This window comes from Zootoca vivipara, chromosome 1 (assembly GCF_963506605.1).
Source record: "Zootoca vivipara chromosome 1, rZooViv1.1, whole genome shotgun sequence".
NCBI lineage: Eukaryota > Metazoa > Chordata > Lepidosauria > Squamata > Lacertidae > Zootoca > Zootoca vivipara.
The window spans coordinates 123,588,374-123,610,274 of record NC_083276.1 but is presented as its reverse complement, the minus strand read 5'-3'; the positions used below and the strand labels follow the sequence as shown (position 1 = coordinate 123,610,274).

At 41.7% G+C, this 21,901-nt stretch overlaps 1 protein-coding gene across 2 annotated transcripts in view; it reads right to left on the bottom strand.

Moving 5' to 3' along the window:
- PLCL1 (phospholipase C like 1 (inactive)) overlaps window positions 1–21,901 on the bottom strand; it is a 191,508-nt gene that overhangs the window by 40,635 nt on the left and 128,972 nt on the right. For both annotated transcript variants that reach the window (XM_035136765.2, XM_060281558.1), the window contains exon 2: window positions 1,237–3,708. In XM_035136765.2, the coding sequence (XP_034992656.1) occupies window positions 1,237–3,708 (2,472 nt within the window). The remainder of the gene's footprint in view (window positions 1–1,236; window positions 3,709–21,901) is intronic.

Here is a 21,901-nt window from a genome sequence, read left to right as displayed (position 1 = left end):
GGTGGGAAATGTAAATTTCAAAAATAAAAATAAATACCATCCTATGCCTTTCCCAGCTGTCAGCAGCGAGGTGGGGGGAGAAGCGGCGAGGAAGGATCCCTTCCTTGCCGCTTCTCCCTCCCTGCCGCCTTGCACAGAGCAGGCATAGGACGGGGGTTCGGAGAGTCGCAGTGCAGCGCTTCTCCGAACCCCCGGCCCTGTGCCTTTCTCCGCCGCCGCCCACCTCACTCGAATATAAGCCAAGGGCGACTTTTTCAGCACATTCTTGGTGCTGAAAAAGTAGGCTTATACAGTACTCAAGTATATATGGTACTTTATTTTTCTTGGTGGAAATTTTTAATTTATTGAAGAACATTCCTATTAACAGAAGAAAGACTACTAGTCCTGCAACATTTCATGAAACAGACATTTAAACTTTGACTTCTAACTTCTTTCAGTGCCAAATCTGGTGTACACAAGAATGCTGTTCTTAGTGTGCGTGCAGGGACTATAATGGATTTTAGCATGTTTTTGGTACTGGGCTGTGTCATCAAGTCTGTGTAACACAGAGATTGACATATAAACATACAGTGAGAGTATGTGGTCGTGTATTAATTACTGCATACACATATTCATTTGTTTGCACTTGCATCTGGTTTCTTCAAACCTTCTTCGGGGGGGGGGCAGTGAAGAGAAGACCATAGGAATCTGGCATTTATGTGTACAGATGTATGGCCTGGGTCACAGGTGATGACAGTATGTGCAGTGGGGGCAGGCATGCAATCTGACTGCCCTGCAACCTCCGGAAGATCCCTCTTGAAGCCACCTTCCTCAATCTACTGTCCTACAGATGTTTCAGCTACAACTCCCTTCAACCTCAACAAGCATGGCCAACAATCAGGGATGTTGGGAGCTGTAGTAGACCAAAAGGCTGTTGAAGAGAAGTCCAGAAGAACAAGGATAGCATGGTGGAAGTTGGGAATTTCAGGTTACAAGGGATGCAGAGGACATCCTAACACAAGGTTCAGCTCATTGACACTTGAGAGGTAGGGTCTTGGGGACTGTGGCATTCAACAACATCGAAAGAATATAATATAAGTGAGCTACAACATTATTTACTAATGGGGCGTTGCATTATTTGCGATAAGATCCCCCCCCCCATTATGAAAATATCATTAGCAGTTCTGTTGATTTTAAATAGTTGGTTAAATCAAGTTCTAAAATAAATGAAAAGAATGAAATGGTACGTTTCATTACCTGCATATTTTCCCGCATATCAGTTGCTTCTCTTAATGGATGTATCGCTGGTTTGAAGATGTCATCTACAATCTTAAGACTTGTGTTCCGCAGCATGGTATAGTCTCTTGTTTTCATCCCTATTCTTTCAGTCAGGCTGCGTTTATGGGCCTTCCCTCCACCACTTCGGTTAGTTATTGCAATGTGCACAAAAAGCGTAACATGCTCCATAAGTTCTCCAACAAAGGAGCGCAAAGGTATGTGCCGATAGCCTGGCTGTATACATTCTAGGGGCATAGCGCATTGGCCTATGAACTCATCTCCAATGTAATCATCATCCAGCACAACAAAACGGACCATTGCAAGCTCTGGTAGGTTTATCTCAAACTCAAAGCTCTCATCAAAAATGGGGTTATCACTGTTTTGCTGAACGGTTTTAGTTCGCTGTTCTGTACAGTCTGCAGGAATACCATGGACTTCTAGGAACACATAAGGATCTATGACATCCCCCTTGGCGCAGGCTCCTTTTGGCTTTGGAAAATTCTGCCCACTGATGATTTTGACATGCAGAACTTGAGGAGAGGCCCCTGGAACTATGCCCTTTGTATTCGCACTGAAATACGAAACTTCTTCTCGCATAACAGAAGGTCTAAGAACATAACCGCATCCTCCGTTTTGTAGAAACCAACCTGTATGTAAATCCATCATCGGCCCTGGTGTTTGATAATTCATGGCCACTATCTGGCAACCACAGTTCCAAAAATCCTGCGGATTTAAGTTACTGGAATCTATTCTCATGGCACTAGGGTATATTCGAGACAGAAATTTCTTATTGTAATTTACAAAGTTCTCCGGGCACTCATTTGCAATTCTGCTAGCCTCTGCTTCACTAAAGGAACAGATTTCCCAGTAATTCTGACTTTTCATTGAGTGCTCAAAATTTTTGAATCTGACAGCTCTGCATATAGACACCAGGTCAGACAGCTCCTTGCATAACCAAGTCATCTTGGGCGCCTCCACCGACCCTTCAGATATTCTTCGAGATATTTCAGCTTCTTCATCTTCATCACTGACTTCTCCCTCTAATAAATCCTCATTTTCAGGCAGCTTCTTCCCTTTGATGATAATCTTCATTTTCAGTTTCTCTGGAGATGGGAGGTATGCTTCTGACTGCAGTGGCATATCGTTATAGAGCCTGTTTCTAAAAATCTTCTTCATCTGTTCAACCATAACCTTCTGCTGCTGTATGGAGCAGTAGTTTCCCAAGCAAAGAATAAGAGGGTACTGCGATGAAACAAAGGCAAATTTGTTGATCACCTCAATGACACATTGAAAAGGTAGAGGTGACGTCATGCTGTTACGATTGCAGATGATGGGCTCCTTATCTGGACCATCACACACATCCAGTTCAATACATCGACAGCTCATCTTCAGTGCCCTGACATAACCATTAATATCAGCTGGCCCTCGCACCTGGTCTTCTATTAGGTAAGTATTGTGAGATGAATTAATATAGTAATGTGATAAAGGCTGGGTCATATCTTGGACAACATTTTTATGTGCAGGATCAAAAATATCACATTCCAGGGACAGCAAATACTGAGTAAATCCATCAATTGCCAGAAAACCCTGCAACCGCCCTTCCTCCGAAAATTCATACCTTTGAATAATATCAAGACACATTTCTTCCGTTGCTTGTGCCAGCCCTTGCTCAGCTTCTAAAAAAAGCATGAGATCGTTGGCATCTAAGTATTCTTTGTTTTTAGATATTTGCACCAGCAAAAAATAAACTTCGGGTCTAGTGCAAAGCTCAATGTATGCTTCGCAAAATTCCTCTTTTGTTACACGGGTCGTTAGCTTCTCTTTGCTTCTCTGGATTTCCTTAAATTTTAACCTGATCTTTGACTCCTTTAAGGCAGGGTTCAGCCGCTTTATTAATTCTACAGCTGTGTCTTCCAACATGATCCCATTACCATCGACATCCGCGGCTTCAAACACAGACTTTAGCCATGCAAAACGTGGAGTATCCTGGCTACCTTCTATCAAATCCAGGCACTGTTTGGCACGGGAAACCAGGTACCTCAAACCCGACACCCAAATGTTGGTCACGTCTGCTGAATTGGCAACAAGGTCCAGTGACTCATAATTCTCCCCATGAATTATAGAGAAGGCACAGTCTTCGGAAATTTGATCTGCTAGCCCATTGTTTCTGAATGTTTCTGTGTTTTTCCCTAACCGGACCTCTTTCACAGCGGAAATTTCAAGTATGGCCTTGTCAGGATCTTTCTTAGATGGTTCCCAGCGAAGCACTTGTGAGTCAGTGTCCAGGGTAAAAAAACGATTATAAATACGGGAGTTTGGCCGGACTTTCTTCAGTTCACAACCAGCCTGCATGAAGCTGATGCAGTCGTTGGCGCTGCTTATTTTCTTTTCCGATGGCATGCTGCTGAAGGACACTGTTTTCTTGCGTCCACATTTTTGATTTGCAGGGTCCTGCAACACAATTAAAACAAAACAAAACACAATTAATGCCCTTTGAAAGATCAAATGGTAGGTAGAGAAATGACATGGTTATTACCACACTCAACAAGTGACTGACTAAATAACATCCATTAAACTGCACGTGGGCTGGTATAAACTATTTTGGAAGAGGTGAATGACAAGATGATCCTTTACCCCTCAACAGAAGCTCATATAGGATTGCCATACGTCCAGATTTTCCTGAATATATCTGGAATACTGCAGTCAGCAGCAGTGTCTGGGCAGAAATTGGGCAAATGTCCGGGAAAATCCAGACCTATGGCAACCCATGTTGGCAGTGCCATTTTTGCTGTATTTCCATAAAAATAGCTCAAAAACAGCAATTTTACCCCAAAAGCTCAACAACTTTGGTCAAAACTAAAAGAAGCTCAACAACTTTGGCAGAAAAAAGAATAGCTCAACAACTTTTTCTGTCCAGATTCACTGTTTTGAAATATGGAAACCCTAGTCTGGCACATGCTCCTACTTCAACACTGGCAATTGGACAGTGTTCTTCACCACACCGGTTTGAGGGATGTGTGCAGGGCACACACAGCCCAGCGCTTTTAACACCTTGATATTACTCTCCCTACACTCTTCACATTTTCTGCCTCAATCAGCTACCTCACTCTGCCCAACAGGGCTGTGGCATGGCTGCCATCAAGTACATAAAAAACAGAGAGTCTTGGGGCAATTTAAAGACTAACAGGTTTTTTGTAGCATAACTATCAGCATAACAGCAATCAAAGGGGCAGAGTTAAACGAAGGTGATCAAGACAAAAACCAACATTATCAAACCACTTTAATTCTGCTCTGCACCCTGAAGGATGTACAAAAGAAAACCACAAAATTATAACCCCTGTCTAAAAAGCTGTTTCATATTTGTTACATGACATAGAAATATTCTCATTTCTGTGACCCAGCTACAATCCATTCTACACAAAAGTTTGTCCATAGCAGTGCTTTTCTCGGGGGGCAGGACGGGACGCAGGGGTACGCATACCCCTAAACATTTTGTGAATCTTTGTACTTTTGTTCATTTACTGTATTTATTTTTCCTGATTTGAACTATAAAATGGTGATTTCATTGAGTCAAATTGAGAGTACTCCTAAACATTTTTTAGGGGGGGGAGCACTACTGACCCACAACTCTAACCTCCATTGACATGCAAAGCATTTTTTTTAAGTTACAAGGATTTTTAAATAGAATCAAAGCAATGCTACTGAACTAACCAACAATAATATAAAGTAAGAGTAAAGAGAGTCTACTTGTCATTTCAAAATCCAGAAATGTGGGCGTCAATGACCCACAACAAATGCCCCCTTGAAACACACAATGGCCCCCATTAAATATGACTTCTATGTAGGCACTGGGTAGCATATAAGTCTACTGTGAAAAACCAGGCAAATCCCGGCTTTAGAACTCATCTATTAACAGTCTCTGAGTAACAGAGTTTTGAGAATGCTCAGATGATGTGGAACCTTTAGAGGTAGTGGTTTGCCTGAAGATGTTGTTGGACTCCCAACTCCCATCAACTGCAGCACATGGCCAATGGTCAGCGAGGATAGGGGCTGCAGCTCCAAAACATCTGGAGGCTTACAATCCTGCTCCCCCAATGTAAAAATTTCCCGTGTTCAAATGGTTCACCAGAAACTAAACACCTTAGAAATGTTAAAGCATTATGAGAATCCACTGACTTTGACACAGGAGTTTCACGATGTGCAAGGCCTCAGACAGAATGGCACAGACAGATTAGAGAAGGAGAGAGAGAACCAGTCAGTGAGAGTAAAATGAATGCGTTGAAGTACGCACAGAGCTTGAAGACCTAAGTGTGAATGAGACAGAAAGAGCAGAGGCAAACAGGAACAGATCCAAGGGGCAAAACAACTGTGTGCTCAAACTCCAAGTCGTCTCACTCCACTCATCAATTCCCTTATGTGCATCCTGAGCCCATATACTCATTACTGTTTCCCAACCCCTCAGTTCCTGCCTTGCCTCTTTCTCCGATGATATGCCTTCGCCAGGAACAGTCAAAAATTGTGACGATGTGCTTCCCGATGTGGATGGAACGGTCAAAAATTGTGACGATGTGCTTCCCGTTGTGGATGGAACGGTCAAAAATTGTGACGATGTGTTTCCCGATGTGGAAGGAACGGTCAAAACTTGTGACGATGTGCCTCCATATGGGGCAGCAGCAGCAGCCAAGGATTGTGACGGTGCACCTCCAGGTGGGATAGGAGTGGCAACGGGCTGTGGCAGTGAGCCCTGAGATTGGGTATGAGCAGTCACAGGCTCTGAGGATTCGCCTCTAGATGAAGTAGGAACAGCCACAGACTGCGTCAATGAGCTCTGAGATTGGCTGCAAGCAGCTACAGACTGTGAGGACGAGCCTCCAGACAAGGTAGTAGCAGCTATAGACTGTGATGATGAGCCTTCGGACGGGTTAGGAGCAGCCACAGACTCTGACGATGAGCCCCCGGGTGAGGTAGGAGAGGCCTCAGACTGTGACGATGAGCTGCTAGAATGGATACAAGCAGTCAACGCTTTCAGAGGGCTCAACATTTAAGCACCTTGCTGTTGTGTTCCCTGGCAACCTGGGTGGGCAAAATGGCATATCTACCTTGCCTTCCTATTGGTCAGAACTTAAGGCCAGCCAATCAAGCACAAAAAGAACACTCGGTACCCAGCCAGAAGCTGATAGAATTCATGACTGCAGCTTTAATGCAGCTAGGTAATTTGTTTAAATATTTGTAACCCACACTTCAGCACCTTGCGGGCACCCCTCAAGATAACTTACAAAACCCAGTTAAAACAATAACTAAACAGAGTGCCAAACTGAAAATTAGAATTGGATTTTATCCTAGACTGTACATTCTAGTGGAAAGAATTCTTACTTAGTAGATTCTGAGATGAAACTAGATAAATGTTTGAAATACAGAGAATGCCCTGCCCGCTTTGGCTACTATTGGGGAAGGGAGCACTATTTTGGAATCAGAGAACAGACATCATTATCCTCCACCCTTTCATTTGTAATTATTTGAGCACTGAATTAGAGGAAGATAGGAGACTATGAATGGATGGATGTGAATGTGAAAGGAGCTTCCTTTTAAAATACATGGAACTGGTGTATAATGGCTTCATTAACCCATACCAGACAGAACTTTTGCAGCTGAATTCTGAATTAATTGGCGCTTCCAAATCATCCTTACTAGCAGTCCCATGTAAAATTCATTACAGTAGCCCAATCATATTGTAGTTAGAGGAAGTCCTGGCCTCATGACCTTTTCTAATGTGATAAATGCTGTATTTGTTACAACACACCTCATCTTCTTTTCAGCTCACAATCAAGTCCAATGGTAATCATGGAGACATTCTTTAAAAGTGTGTCCGTATGTCCTACTCTGCAGAGGACGGTCATCTTCTTGAAGAGCTCTCCAACCCAAGTCTGCTTTACAGAAGGGAAAACAGGAGCCTTGAAGTTGCCTGTTAACAGTTAGCACCCAGAACTGTGCTAACTATGCACCTGGTTACAATTTTCTTCACTATGGTGAGATGTATTGTATTTCTATTTAATTTTTAGCAATTATTTCCATATGCAAATTTTATGCAAGCCTATGCTCTCTTTTGTCCTTTTATTGGTGATGAATGTAATACAGGAACAAAAAATAAACAACTTTACTGTGAAAATAGTTGGCATGATTCTCTATTTTTGGACAAAAACATCTATTAAAAATATCAAATATTGGGTAAAGGCATAACAATTTGGGAGCTTTTAAAAAATTTTAAATAAATTTCTGCCCTAGCTCCTTGAGCAAATTAAAACCTTAAGCTTGCTCTTTCACACCCTCTATTTGTAAATATTGTTATCCCCCTTGGATACTGAAATATTAGAATGATCTATAGTACATTCAGGACACAATTGTAGGCTTCAAGTACCACTTAAACCTCCACACCTGGTGTGAAGGAAGCAAGGAGAGGTGAAGGAGGGGAGGAGATAATGTGTTTGGCTATATGCCGAAATGACGGAGCTAAAAATATCACTACAAAACGAAATAAAAAGTAAAAAAAATCCCGAACCACACTTTACTTTGCATTCTTTACACATGTCACCCTCTTTTCTGCTCATTCTCTCCATATGCAGTCAGCATTCTGTGACGACTGAGCATGCCCAGTTCTCATTAGGCTTGAGCGTGGGTGATGACATTTTGGAAACATAAGCAACAGCACTCACAGCTGAACATCGGAAATAATGGGAGTGAAGTGGTGCCCACTGAGAAGACTCTTCAATACTGCTCTGTATCTACGCTCTTAGGAAACAAACAAAAACATTCATTTCTATTATTCTAGATCAGGCAAGGGGAACTTTTGGCCCTCCAGATGCAGCTGTACTATAAACTCCCATCACCCCTGGTCACTGGCCATGCTTGCTGGGCTGGTGGTAGTCCTAGTACAGCAACATCTGGAGCACCAAAAGTTCCTCTAAATGATGTGGCCAATGTTATTATGTTCTATTTTCACCCTCCCATGTATTTCTCAGCACAATCTTATACGGTGTATAGATGAACTCTGACATAAGTAAAGAAGAGGCAGAGTCACCAAGCAGTCTGGAAAAGGCAAAGCAAACAAAAAACAGACTTCTAAGCTTCCAATACTTAAAAAGGTCCCCTGCTACAGTATCAATGGATATTTTTACAGCAGGATAATTTGCTTCACCCATCAATCTGTTACAGCTCAATGACAATTAGGATTAAAATAAGGAGAAAGCCAATTAAACCAGGACATTAGGTCAACCCTGCCATTATCCCTACAGCTCAGAGACACATTTTATTTGTTCCAAGATTTTCATATTGTAATTTATCACAACGCTAATACAAAAGTCTAGATGCCAAGTATAATTGAATGCAGCTGATTATAGGGTGGCTCTCAAAGATCCTTTCAACACATGGTTTAAATGTAAGCCCTTGAAGAAGTTCTGCTGCCACAACAATTTCCAGTAAAAATACAGAATAAATTCAAGACTTTTTTTCTCTCCGAGTTTCTATCGGCTTACAACCTGAAGAGAAACTACAGGTATGGGTCTTCGCTTCAAATGTACAATGTACATGTGCCTAAAGAAATAAAAATCTCATAGAGCTCTAAGGAACTTCATTCCAGGTAAATCAGTACAGTGGTACCTCGGTTTACGAACTTAATCCGTTCCTGAAGTCCATTCTTAAACCAAAACCGTTCTTAAACTGAAATGTGCTTTCCCTAATGAGGCCTCCCACCACCGTTCGGTTTCCATTTGTGGACCAGGCTAAAGTTTGCAAACCGGAACCCTCCACTTTTGTGGAGTTCGTAAACCGAATCGTTCGTAAACAGGACTGTTCTTAAACCAAGGTACCACTGTATAGGATTGCAGTGCTGCTGGACACATTTCAGTCTCTTGACTTTAGTGAAAATACAGTAGGAGTCAAACAATTGCTCCAACTAACTCAGTAATGTCTGCACTGGGTAGCTGTGACTCTCCAGGGTTTCAAAAAGGTGTCCCTCCCTGGAGATCCTGGGGGTTGAACTTGGGACCTTCTACATCAGGCATCCCCAAACTTCGGCCCTCCAGATGTTTTGGACTACAATTTCCATCTTCCCCAACCACTGGTCCTGTTAGCTAGGGATCATGGGAGTTGTAGGCCAAAACATCTGGAGGGCTGCAGTTTGGGGATGCCTGTTCTACATGCTCAGCATTGAGCTACGGTCACTGTCCTTCAAGGAAACCTGTAAACAGAAGGGACCATCTTAGAAGAGGCATCCCACGTTCTCTCCTTCGCAGGAATACATGGTCCCTCCTGTTTGCTGGTGGGTGGGCAGGGGGTCCAGAGAAAGTTATGACTTTGCATCTAGTGGATCCAAAGCTTCCCCTGATTTCTGGCGGCAGAACAGCAACAGCAGGAGAGGTTTCTGCCTCCAAAATGAGGCATAAGGTCACTTTTTCCCTTTTGTGCCAGTTACCAACACATTACAACATGGTGCACATTGATTAAATCATGGCACCAAAAGCAATTGTGATGAAAATTGCACACTGGTAGTAGACCTGTAAGGGAGGGTGGGAAAGGGGCTAAAAACTGTAGCAAGTTATAGCCTGAACAAAGTCTGGAGATTGCAAATAGGTGAAGGATAAATTACTCATTTGTTGCTGCTGCTCAATACAAAAGAACAAGTCATTTTGAACCCTGACATCTGGGGAGTATTTCAAATGGGAAATTTTGTAAGCAGATCGGTCTTTTAAAAAGTCATTTTGCTAATGCAACATAGATCTCCTACAGATTCCTCAGCACTTTTATCAGTTATGATAAAGCAATGACTCAGCACCCCATTAAATGTTACCCTAGCTGTGTGGAGAGGCCCCTCTTCTGTAAGCAGATCCAGCATGACTGGGTCAGCATTCAATGAACCCAAAGTAAATGTGTGGAGAGTCGTATGTAGGGAATCCCAACTGTGGAAGAAGCATCTTGCCCAGAAGGAGAGAGGAGAAAGACTCTTAGCCCCCCACCCACTGGCTCATTTAAATGCCGATCCAGACTTACAGGACCTGCTTAAAAACAAATGGCTCTCATGCAGTGGGGCAGGGATGGCAAACATGGTTCCCTCCAGATGTTTTTGGACAATCAGGGACGACGGGAACTGTAGTCCAGCAACATCTTTCTAAAAAAAGGAAAAGCTTCACTAGAAAAGGGACCAAAAGAAGACACAAATTTGCTATTTTTTTAATTACAAAAAATGCAGATACTAATTAGTATTGCTGCAAATTTATAAATGTATTGATATGTATTGCTGCAAATTTATAAATCATGACTATTGAAACAGAAATCCAAGACCATTCACCAAAGTGATGAAGGGGTGAAGGCTGAGATGGGTTGCCTGTGTGCCTATTCAATCTACTGTCCAGGTATGAAGATGTTGGCAGGCACCATCAAGGCCTCTCTTGCTGAAGAAGTGTGCATGCACACGAAAGCTCATACCAAAATATAAACTTAGTTGGCCTTTAAGGTGCTACTGAAGGAATTTTTTTATTCTCCTTTCTTGTGGTTCTTCATCTCTAAAGCATACTTAGACTTGACAGACCTTCAGATACCAGATGCCTCCAAAAGCAGGGTGCCTTCAAAGAGAATACTTTCTCTGGCAGGTCTTCATACAGACAACTGTCCTCTGTAACCTGCATAGCATGCATGGCAACCCTAGGTGTAGTGATCAGGTTGTAATATAATAGGTCTATAATGTTCTCAGAAATCCATTAAACTCCCCCCATCCCCACTTAGAATGCCTATTTCCTATCCAGTTTATTGCTACTATTAGAATTAATGTGATGTCAATTTCCCTGAAACCGATACATAAATTCACGCCAGTCCAATCTGCAAGTGTAATTCCAGTCCACTTTCATTTACCTCGCCAAGTGATGTCAGATTTTAATTAAAACGCTTTAGCTGAAAATTAAATGCCAGCAGTGATGCAGAGTTGCTGTTAAAGGGGTGTATCAAATAAGTAGCAGACATTTTAAAAAGAAGCAAAGAAGGCAGCACGTGGCTAAAAATAATGATAATGGAGCAACGGAGGAACAGTGTGAAAGAGAAGGATATAAGAAGGGTAATTATGGGCTTTTATATAGTATCTGCTCTCCTTGGTGAGGTGAACATGAAGGAAAGGAACAGGTGGGACACATTACCAGGGTTTCAGGCAAGTAAACATTCCCAGCTCTACCTGGGGAGGCAACAAGGGCGAGTAAAAAGACAAAACCGTCTGTAAAAGCAACTCACTTGTCCATATATACAATGCTAATTGGGTCAAAGAATGGCTTCAAGCATTATAGATACTGTAGGTGGGTGATCAGCACATTGTCCTTCCTTGATTCCAACCAGGTAATGTCTGAAGGATGATTCACACAGCAAGCACTGACCTAGCTAACTATGATACTGTACTCAGACAACAACAGTACCCACACAGTTTTATGTGGAAAGGAAGTTATATTTTCCCAGCAAGAAAATATCGTTGTTTGAGTGTGGCTGGGCACATTCAATGTGTGCAGCATTATCTTGAGGGAAAACATCTGGATCATGCTCAATGGCACAGTAAGAACTGCATTAATTATTGCAGGAGGGGTGCTTTTCTAGAAATATCCCCTTTACCTACTTTTTGTTGGAAGCTAATTTTTTTTATTAAAAAGGATCAGTTGCTTCAACCATGATCATTATTATGAGTGCTTCTTTTCAGCACTTCTCTCTCTTTTTGCTTAAAAAGCATGACACTTACTGTAACAACTTCATGATGAGTACCAGCGCCTATTTTTCTAGGAAAGAAACACTGGTTATTATTACTTGCCAGAAACTGTTTTCTGCTTTAACTTTATGTACCCCACTGGAGAGTAGCTATTATTAATGCATGCATGCTTCTGGAATGTGTTTTGCTGACCATCCAATAAACAGCTAATCAAAGATAAAGATCTAGACATTGTAACATTCCATTTAACGTTCATAGCCAAAAAAATTAAAAAATTCTTTCTTTTAAAGAGATGTTGTTCTAGAATACAGTACACACTGATTATCATTCCATTTTGATTTGCAAGGGATGCACAAAGTGTATTTTTTTATTGTTATACATTTAATTTCTCAAGGAAGGCTCATCATTAAATCTGATGAGCAACCTATGCAGTAGGGATTTTCAGAAGCTTAGAACTTGCTCCGCTAAGATCAAACCCTGCAGGCACCATCAGCAAATTGTTCTCTAAGGACATGTCTGTCCATTTCCTCTTGCAGCCCTCAAATCTGTACGTATTTGTTTATTAGCAGCCATGGACTAATTTCCTCTTTGTTGTTCTGCCCTACAGGTTTCTCACATCTGAAAACCCAGATGACTGTTTTGTTCGAATATAGGTAAGCTACATTTTATCTTATTAAAAGAGCCTGGGAGGAGTAGACAGGGTCTGTGTGCTGATTGATGGCGACAATAAAGAATTGTTCTAAGCAAAATCTGCTCTTATTCCCTTATGGGGTACACAAGAGCCTTATTGGGTTCTCCATCGGTCGGAGAATATATAACAGAGGCCAACCAGAGAAGTTTGAGAAGCAAAGCCTTTATTTGCTGTTGCAACAGGGTCCTTCCCCTCACGCAGGAGAACAAGGAAGGAACCCAGAACAAAAGAGAACCTCCACTTTTATCAGTTTCCCCATCACCAAGAAACGCCCCAATACATCATTCCTACATCACAGCTATGTAATCAATACCTCACAAAAAAGGAGGGTTCAAGGTAGAAATCTGAGCACTTTTGACACCTCTCCTAGTCCTCCTATCACCCCTCCCAGGTGTGAATTCCTAAACACAAAGAGAAATTAACATTTTTATAAGAGTTGATCACTGTCTTTTGTTCAGAGGAGTCTTCCATTGTGAATGAGATACCACTGACAGCGAATTATGGCTCCCAAGTTGCTAGTCATGTGGAAATGTGCGCATATGCTGATCCTTAAGCCTTCCTTAAGGCAGGGTTGAGTCCAAGCGGGAGGGGTGCGGGTCTCTGGAGTGGAGCAGAGGCGAAGAAGGTGGTATTGCGAGGGATTCTGGGTAACTGCAGCTGTCAGGTTCGGTCACCCCTCTCTGTTCATTAGTAATGGTGCCCTGCAAACCCCCCCCCAATATTATTTTATAACAGAATGCTGAGAGCTGATCCAAATAATCTAGGAATGGGTTCCATATTTTTTCCCCAAAGGTTTCCAGCATCTGCCTTCTAGAGGCAACCCACCCTTTATATGCCATTTCTGCAGCCCAGGCTTGGTTTTCTGAATCTTTAACACAAAGCCCTTTGGTATCTATGTGCACCAGGCCTGAACCAAGACTGCTGTGGTTTAGAAAAAAAACAACCTACAGCTGTGATATACCCCATTAATACATTCCCAAGCTGTTAGCTACTAAAAAAAACATGCCAGATGCTTAGATGCTAAGACCTAGTTTATTCATTGAGGCTGCACTCCTAGGTAAGTGTGTATAGGGTTATTGCTTAACAGTGCACAAAATTAAACGCGCAGGTGGAGTTCAATGTAAAGTTGATGCATCTCGCCATCTCACAGATCAAAAGTCCCTACAGGGTGTGCAATGTCACAACACAGGCAGGACCAGATTTCTGCCATCTTTAGCTGTTTAAGTATTAAGTAAGGACAAGTGGGGGCTGAGGGGGGGGGAATGCACTAGCTCTACCCTCTAGCCCCCTGTCAATGTTCTCATCACCTTCCATGGGTTGGAGGGTGACAGCCTCCTGTGCTAGTGACAATCAGGATTCTAAATCAGGCATCCCCAAACTTCGGCCCTCCAGATGTTTTGGACTAGAATTCCCGTCATCCCTGACCACTGGTCCTCTCAGCTAGGGATCATGGGAGTTGTAGGCCAAAACATCTGGAGGGCTGAAGTTTGGGGGTGCCTGTTCTAAATCATGTGTGGAGCCTCCATGAGGTCAAAAGGTCCCTGTTTCAGAAGAACATCACCCACAATCTGGAGTGCAATGGGAACAGCAAAAGGGGCAGTGCTATTATGTTTGTCCCTCCGTGCCCTGCCCTGCTTGTGTTTACTGAACATTTAACATGAACACCTCCAGATGCTGCCAGACTCTAACTCCCATCAGCCCCCAGCCAGCAAGTCCAAGAACCAGGCATGATGGGATCTAAAATCTACCAGCATCTGGACTGCCACAGGTTCCCAAACCCTGAACTAGAGGCATTATTATGCTTCTGCACAAGCAGGAGAACATCTTTGGATTTAGTTTCACTTTTTTTCCCATGAACCCATATCTTCATCAGGGGTGTGTGAAGCAGATGCTATATTATGAGGTATGCAACAGTCCTTCCAGGCCTGGAGGAGTGCACATCCTTAGCAGACACACACATTTTGAACTAGCTTTAAATTGCAATCTAAAGAAGATTCAAAAAGGTGGCATTTGCTTAACTAACGTTAAAGAGCACCAAAGAGAACTTTGGGATGCCCTTTGATGGATGGAAATTCTAATGCCCAAGAATGAATTATTCAAGCAAAATGTCCTAAGAATGTGTTTCAGGGTCCTGAAGAATGAGAACTGATAACCTTTCACATTGTTGCTGAGATATGGGAACCTTCCCATACTTGTCATTTGCCGAGAACAGGTATGATTTATTTCATCTACAAAAATAGATATTCCTAACAAGCCAACCTGATAATTTGATTTGAATTCTGAAGCTCACAGGTTGTAAAAATGCCAGTTAAAGTTGAAATATAAAATTGTACATTCCACTGGGCTCGCAACAGACCTTGTTCTCCAGTCCACAACCCTGTTCAGATGAAGCACTTGGACACATGCCAGTTGTGTCATGTGGATGTCAGTGTGACTCTATATCTGCTCAAATCTAACAATCTGAACTCAGCTGGGTCGTTGCTTAACCTCTGCACGCACATAACAATCAGCCTTGGAAAAAAGAACCTTACTTGATTGACTTCAACATCTTCCAGTCTCTGACTAGAACATATAGGTCATGGATTACATTTGCTTGTTATTCTAAAACTTGTCACCTTTCAAAATGCTTATTGTATTTGTTTGAAAAACCAATTAAATGTTGTTTTAAAAGAATTGGATGGATTTTGAGCAATTGCACCCATTCCTCCACTGGTAAAGTTGGTTTTGTTTGTTGCAGGAGGAAGAAAGCAGTAGTGGTATTGAGGCCTCATCAGACAGTGTGTACTGTACACCATTCTAAGAAGGAGGACTCCACCTGTCCTACCCACCCCTGACTTCCGTCCATTCATCAGCTCCCTGAACACTGAATCTCTTTGTGTAACATGGGGCATTCCTTCATACACACATTCAACTTCATACACGAGGTTTACTGTGAATTACTGTATGGAGCTTGGATTGAGATCCCCATGCCACACATTGAAGATGCACAAACGCTGAACATCTGCAAAGATATATTGTGGAATCATGCTGAAGCCTGAATCTGGGATACTGTGGGAGTCATTTGCATCACATTCCAAACAGGCTGCCATACGGCAGAAGGCTTCACATGGGCCAGCGACCACGGAGATTGTGGTTGATTTGGGATAACGGAAGTTGCAGTCCACCAACATCTGGGTAGCGTCGGCTTCCTCACCTTGCACAAGAGAAATGGAAAGTGACTTTAAACCCAGGGACCCTCTGTCAACTGTATCTGCCTCCCCAATTTATCTTGGTGCAGATGGAAATAAAATATCCCACAGATTGCGCTGATGATGTATCCTGCTCTGCAGTTCATTATGCTTAAACTAGAAAAATACTAAAGACATGTTTCTCGATAAGCCTGACAGATTACATAAAGCCATTGGAGTTTTACAAGGGGAAACATTTTCAAATGTGTTGATTAAATTATGACTAACGACTTGGAGCCATAGATATAAATCTCTAATCTCATCAGCACTAATGATCTCCTGCAGAAGGAAGAAGGTATTTTATTCACTAAAATAAATAAGCTTTTCAGGGGGAAGCCTCATAGAAAATGAAGGACACACTCCAAATTGCCTTTTACCAGGCTCATTTTAAAGGGTGGGGGGTGGATCACGAAAACAAAGAAAGCATCACGCAATCAAGCCACAGTGGGTGGTTTATAAAAGCTAAACCAATGTTTTGTATCCCTTGAAATTACCCATTAGGCTTGCATTTGGAAAGCCGCTCAACCTTCCAAAATTATTTTTACGTAGACATGCCTTGGATTAATAATATAATGAACTATCATATTTTTCCATGTATAAGACACCCCCTATTTTTGAGGACTCCAAATTAAGAAAACATCCCCAGCACTACCCATGTATAAGACGAGCCCCAATTTTAAACCTAATTTTTTGGTTTTTTATAAAAACTAGCCTTATACATGGAAAATATGGTAAATAGTCTGTTAAAATAATTTGCCTATAACTACAATCCCGAAATCGGCAAGTTCCCTAGAGGATGTTAGAAACATTGTTGAAAATGGGATAGTTAATGCAAAGGAGGAGAGATCTCGAAGACCCAGAACATATACAGATTGCAAGTCATTCCCTCACCACTTTACCAATACTGCTACAATCTTATGGGGAAGAGGCTCACAAGGGCTTTTGCAAGCCGCCCCCACCCTTCTGCTCTAATACTGGAGTGAATAGGATTTTGACTGGCGAGCTGCCCTGCCCATCTGTCAATCATGTGATGTCATAATGGCTTCACATTTTGGCAGCTGAGTGGCCCCACCTACCTATCAAATATGACTCACAAAGCAAGATCCTCTTGATCAGGATCTGGCCTATGGCATATCTTGTTGGCTTCCTTTAGCTATTGTTATAACCATGCTATACTATATTTCCTGCACCGTGTTCCACAGGCTACATAACCCTCTCATAGATCAAGTATGCAGGAAGTGGAGGGAAGAAATTGAGAGTGAATTGTTTACTCCTTGATGAGATATTTATTCATTTCTCATTTTTTAATTCTGTCTATCAACGAAGTCCTTTGGATGAATCAATAAAATACAAATGTTGCACATTTGGATGAATCAATAAAATACAAATGTACAATCAGATAACATCAAGACGTATGCTAAAAACAATTACGGTATCAGTACAGGCAATGTAAACCTATCAGAAACCAACATTACATCAGTATAAAACTAGCCAAAAAAACCAGCAATGGAATTAATTAGTGTCAAAGATCAATGATGCACTAAGCACGAGTAACTCCGAGATGCACTGTCAATGAAAAGGCCCCAGTACAGGTGCCAGGCAAGACTCTATGGGAAGGGAGTTCCATAAATGGGGTACCAGAAACCAAAATAAACTCTTGTCTGTCTCACCTCATTTGGCAAGGGCAACTTTTCTTCTTGACCTTACTGTAAGCAGACTCACACATGAATGTGATTCAGGCAATTACAGTACTTCACAACTTGCTGATATTGTTCCACTGCTGCAAAACATCGACCACATGGGTGTGTCCAAAAACATATGTTGCACAGTCAACAACATCCCTCCTGTGTTAGGGAGCAATTGTGTGGGAAGGACCCACAGAATTGCCTCCACCAACCTCATCCTGCTATTTAAGATGCTTGCAGTGGTATAGACAGAGATGGGGAACGTGTGGCTCGTCAGATGTTGTTGGACTTCCATCTCCCATCAGTCCCAGCCAGCATGGCTAATGGTCAGGGATGATGGGAATCTTCATTTAATGCGCTTTAGCTACAACAACAAATAACATAATAAAACCTTAATATAGATGGGTAGCGAAATGATCTCTAAACATTAACTGTGCTTCTGTCTAGTAGAGGCTGCAGAAAGTTCATGCTTAACTCGTTAGGAAATTAGCACTGTGCTTTTGTTATTACTCTTTGAGCAAAGGAATAAAGGGGGGGGGGGTGAACCACAGACAGAATATAGCTACTCTCTGACCTTCTGTAATAAAAAGCCATATAATTTACTTGACACTGATTAGAAGCAAAGGTTAGTGATTCACACCAAATTAACACAGCTCTACTACAAGTGCATTACTTATGTGCCATTAACCACCATCCCAAGAGAACTGACTAATCAATGGCAGGATAAATTTACTTGCAGGAGCATTTTCTGAATGAGAAAGGAGCGGAAAAGATCTAACGTGCCAGAGATTCTACATTGAATGCACCCTAACATTTGAACATGTTGAGCAGTTTGAACATGATCCAGAGCTGGTTTCCCAAGTTTCCTTTAAAGTCTAACAAACCTTGCACTTAAAATAATAATAACAATTTTAAAATCCTCCTCAACTACACACATCTATTACTCTAGAACAGTAATTTACTGCCCACAAGGCATAGCACAGATCAGGCATCCCCAAACTGCAGCCCTCCCGATGTTATGGCCTACAACTCCCATGATCCCTAGCTAACAGGACCAGTGGTCGGGGAAGATGGGAAGTGTAGTCCAAAACATCTGGAGGACCGAAGTTTGGGGATGCCTGGCACAGATTATACCAGAGTTGGAGTGATCTTCCAGATGTTGCAGACTACAACTCCCATCAGCCTCAGCTAACATGGCCAATAGCCAGGAATGATGGGAATTGTATTCCAAAACATCTGAAGGAACCATGTTGGCTATCTTGAATATACAGTCCTTACTCTGGAATGCATTTACCAACATTGCTTGTTTACGTATTAATATTTTTTAACATATGGCCCGTGTCATTCAATGATCTTCCCCCCTCCATTTACAGTCACAACCACCCTTTGAGGTAGGTTATGCTGATAGTGACTAGCCCATGGTCACCCAGTGAGCTTCATGGCGGAGTGGGGATTTCAACACAGGACCCTTCTGTGCTAAGGAAGTCCTAGTCCAACTCTAACCACCACACCACACCACACTGTCTCAATTTATGGCAGAACTGTTTTTTCAAATGGATTTTGGAACACAGATGTAGGAAACTCTCATTTTACTTGCTGGGATATTAATGGGAGCTGTTACATCCCACCAGGAAAATCACCTGGTGCTGTTAATTCCCTGGGCTGCAACACTTCAAAATGTCTCTATTCACTCCTAGGATAGAGTCAATATGGAAACTTAAGGTAATTTTCAGGGGGAAAGAGCTGTACTCTACTACAGATTTGTAAAAATGTCAGAAGAAGGAGGGAACCCCAATGCGGAAAAAATCAAATATGTTGAATTCTATTTTTCAAAAAAACATTATGGGAAGAATGAAGTTTTAAGAAGACTTTTATTGGCAGAATTATGACCATAGTGTATCTCCTCTAATCTCTGATCCCTGCCCCAAGAGCTTCTTGGTGCAAGCCCTGATTACTTTGGGAAAGTTTCTACTATCAGATGTGCTTTGAGATTGCTCTAAAATGCAATATTTGTTATAATGAAGTATGTAAACAGTTCTGCATCAAGGTCCTAGACAGACAAAACAGAATGAGCCTATTAACAGAAATAATTTGCTCATAAATCAAAATTATGTTTTGTCAGCTCAGCAATAACTGTTATCCTTGACAGAAGGCTCATGAAATCATAATTAATCAAATACATTTACCTAGGTCATAGGTTTAGGTCATAGACCTCAAGAGCATACATTCACCTACATCAACGTAAGGCCAGAATAAGCTTCCTCACAACAACACTGCACTCTCTATCTCTCTCTGTGTGTGTGTAAGAGATATGCATGTAGGTATTATATGTCTATATACAGTGGTACCTCTGGTTAAAAACTTAATTCATTCCGGAGGTCCATTCTTAACCTGAAACTGTTTTTAACCTGAGGTATCACTTTAGCTAATGGGGCCTCCTGCTGCTGCCACGCCACTGCCGCGCAAGTTCTGTTCTCATCCTGAAGTAAAGTTCTTAACCCGAGGTACTACTAGCGGAGTCTGTAACCTGAAGCATTTGTAACCTGAAGTACCACTGTATATCTATAATTCCCTCAACCTGGTGCTCGCCACAAGTTTTGAACTACAACTCCTTCAGCCATGACCATCATGGAGTTCCAAACATCTAGAAAACACCAGATAGGAAAAGAGTGGTATTATATTTTCCATGTCAACTGACCAGCATATTCCATACCAAACAGTATTCAACCAAATTCAAATATTAGATTATGTGCTGGCACAAACATGTACCAGACTATTTTGCTTTCGTATAGTCCCATATGGATTATTATGAATTTTACAGCAATAAATCAAAATTCAACCCCAACAGGGGAGAAAAATGAAAAATATGCTTAAGCATTTATTTATTTTGTCTGTATCTTTAAAGGTTGTCAACTGACATTCAATTCAGTACTGTGCAATAGTATACCATTCAATCCAATTCTACTGTCTTGAATCTTGGAAATCAAAGTCTACAGGACACCCATGAGTTTAATTTCAGAAGACAGGCATTCAGTAGCCAACATGGTATTCTCCAGATGTCCATGAACAACAACTCCAGTTATTCTTTACCATTGGCCAGGCTGGCTGGAGCTGATGGGAGCTGTAGTTCAACGACATTTGAAGGAGGCCATGTTGGCTATTCCAGCTTTAACCTAGGCCAGCCTTCCCTCAACATGGTGTCCTCCAGATTTTTTTTGTCTAAGGCTGATGGGAGTTGTAGTCCAAAACATTTAGAGGGTACTAGGTTGAGGAAGGCTGGCCTAGGCTGTGCTTTATTACAAAGGGCTTTATTACATTTTTATATTATTAATAATAATGAATAAATAAATAAATAAATAAATAAATAATGTACAAAAAACCACCCTTGGAGGCAAGATGTTCTACATATCCACAAAATGTAAGTCTGATCTCAAAAGTCTCTAGAATAAATAAATAAATAAATGTGCAAATGGGCTGAGTATATGAGTTGGTGCTTCTGTTTCCACCCCGGCCATAATTTTAAATGAACTCAAAACAGATGGAATTAAGATCTGTATCATCTGGTGCCCAATTTCTCAGCCACTAACTTTATCTGCCCAAAGCCTCTCCCGCCTATCCCTCACTTGCCATTCAACCAATGCTATTTGTGTATATCTACTACTTACAATTCACATTGTTCTCTAAGTTTCGTCACTGCTCAATTTAAAAGCAGCAGGAAAAGTAAAACGTGGAAATGAGCATTTAACATAAACAGCCTGCTCCTCATGCTATTGCTATGCCACTGCAATCTCTCCTGTAAAGAGAGTTAATTTCTTCCTTTTAAATCACCCCACCCCCGGCAGTTCCTTAGGCCTTTCCATCCTTGCATTCTTTAAACAAAAGGTTCAAAGTTCCTGTGCAAAAAGTAACAATCCCACTAGGAGTCAATGGGAGTGCATCACACATTTTTCCCATGAACCCTTCCCATCATTTCCTACACACTGGCCTCACGAAGATCATCTGTGGGAGCGAAATGTCCTTGCAAGGCTACCGCTGAAACTCAGGAGGGCTGCGCAGTTGAGATCGTCTCGCAGCAAGCAGCTTATTTGTGTAGGAGTGTGTTTATTAACATTGTCATTCTCAGCAGTCTCTGTACACAGTGCTCAACATCTGTGCTAAAGTTCAGATCAGCAGTGGATTATCCAGAAACCTTTTAAAATGTCAGCCACCATTTGCATTAATTCACAAGATAAAACACTTATAGAGTGTTCTTAAATCTCCTAGTCACAATGGCGCTCAAGGTAATTTATGGAGGGAAGGGATTGGCCCATCT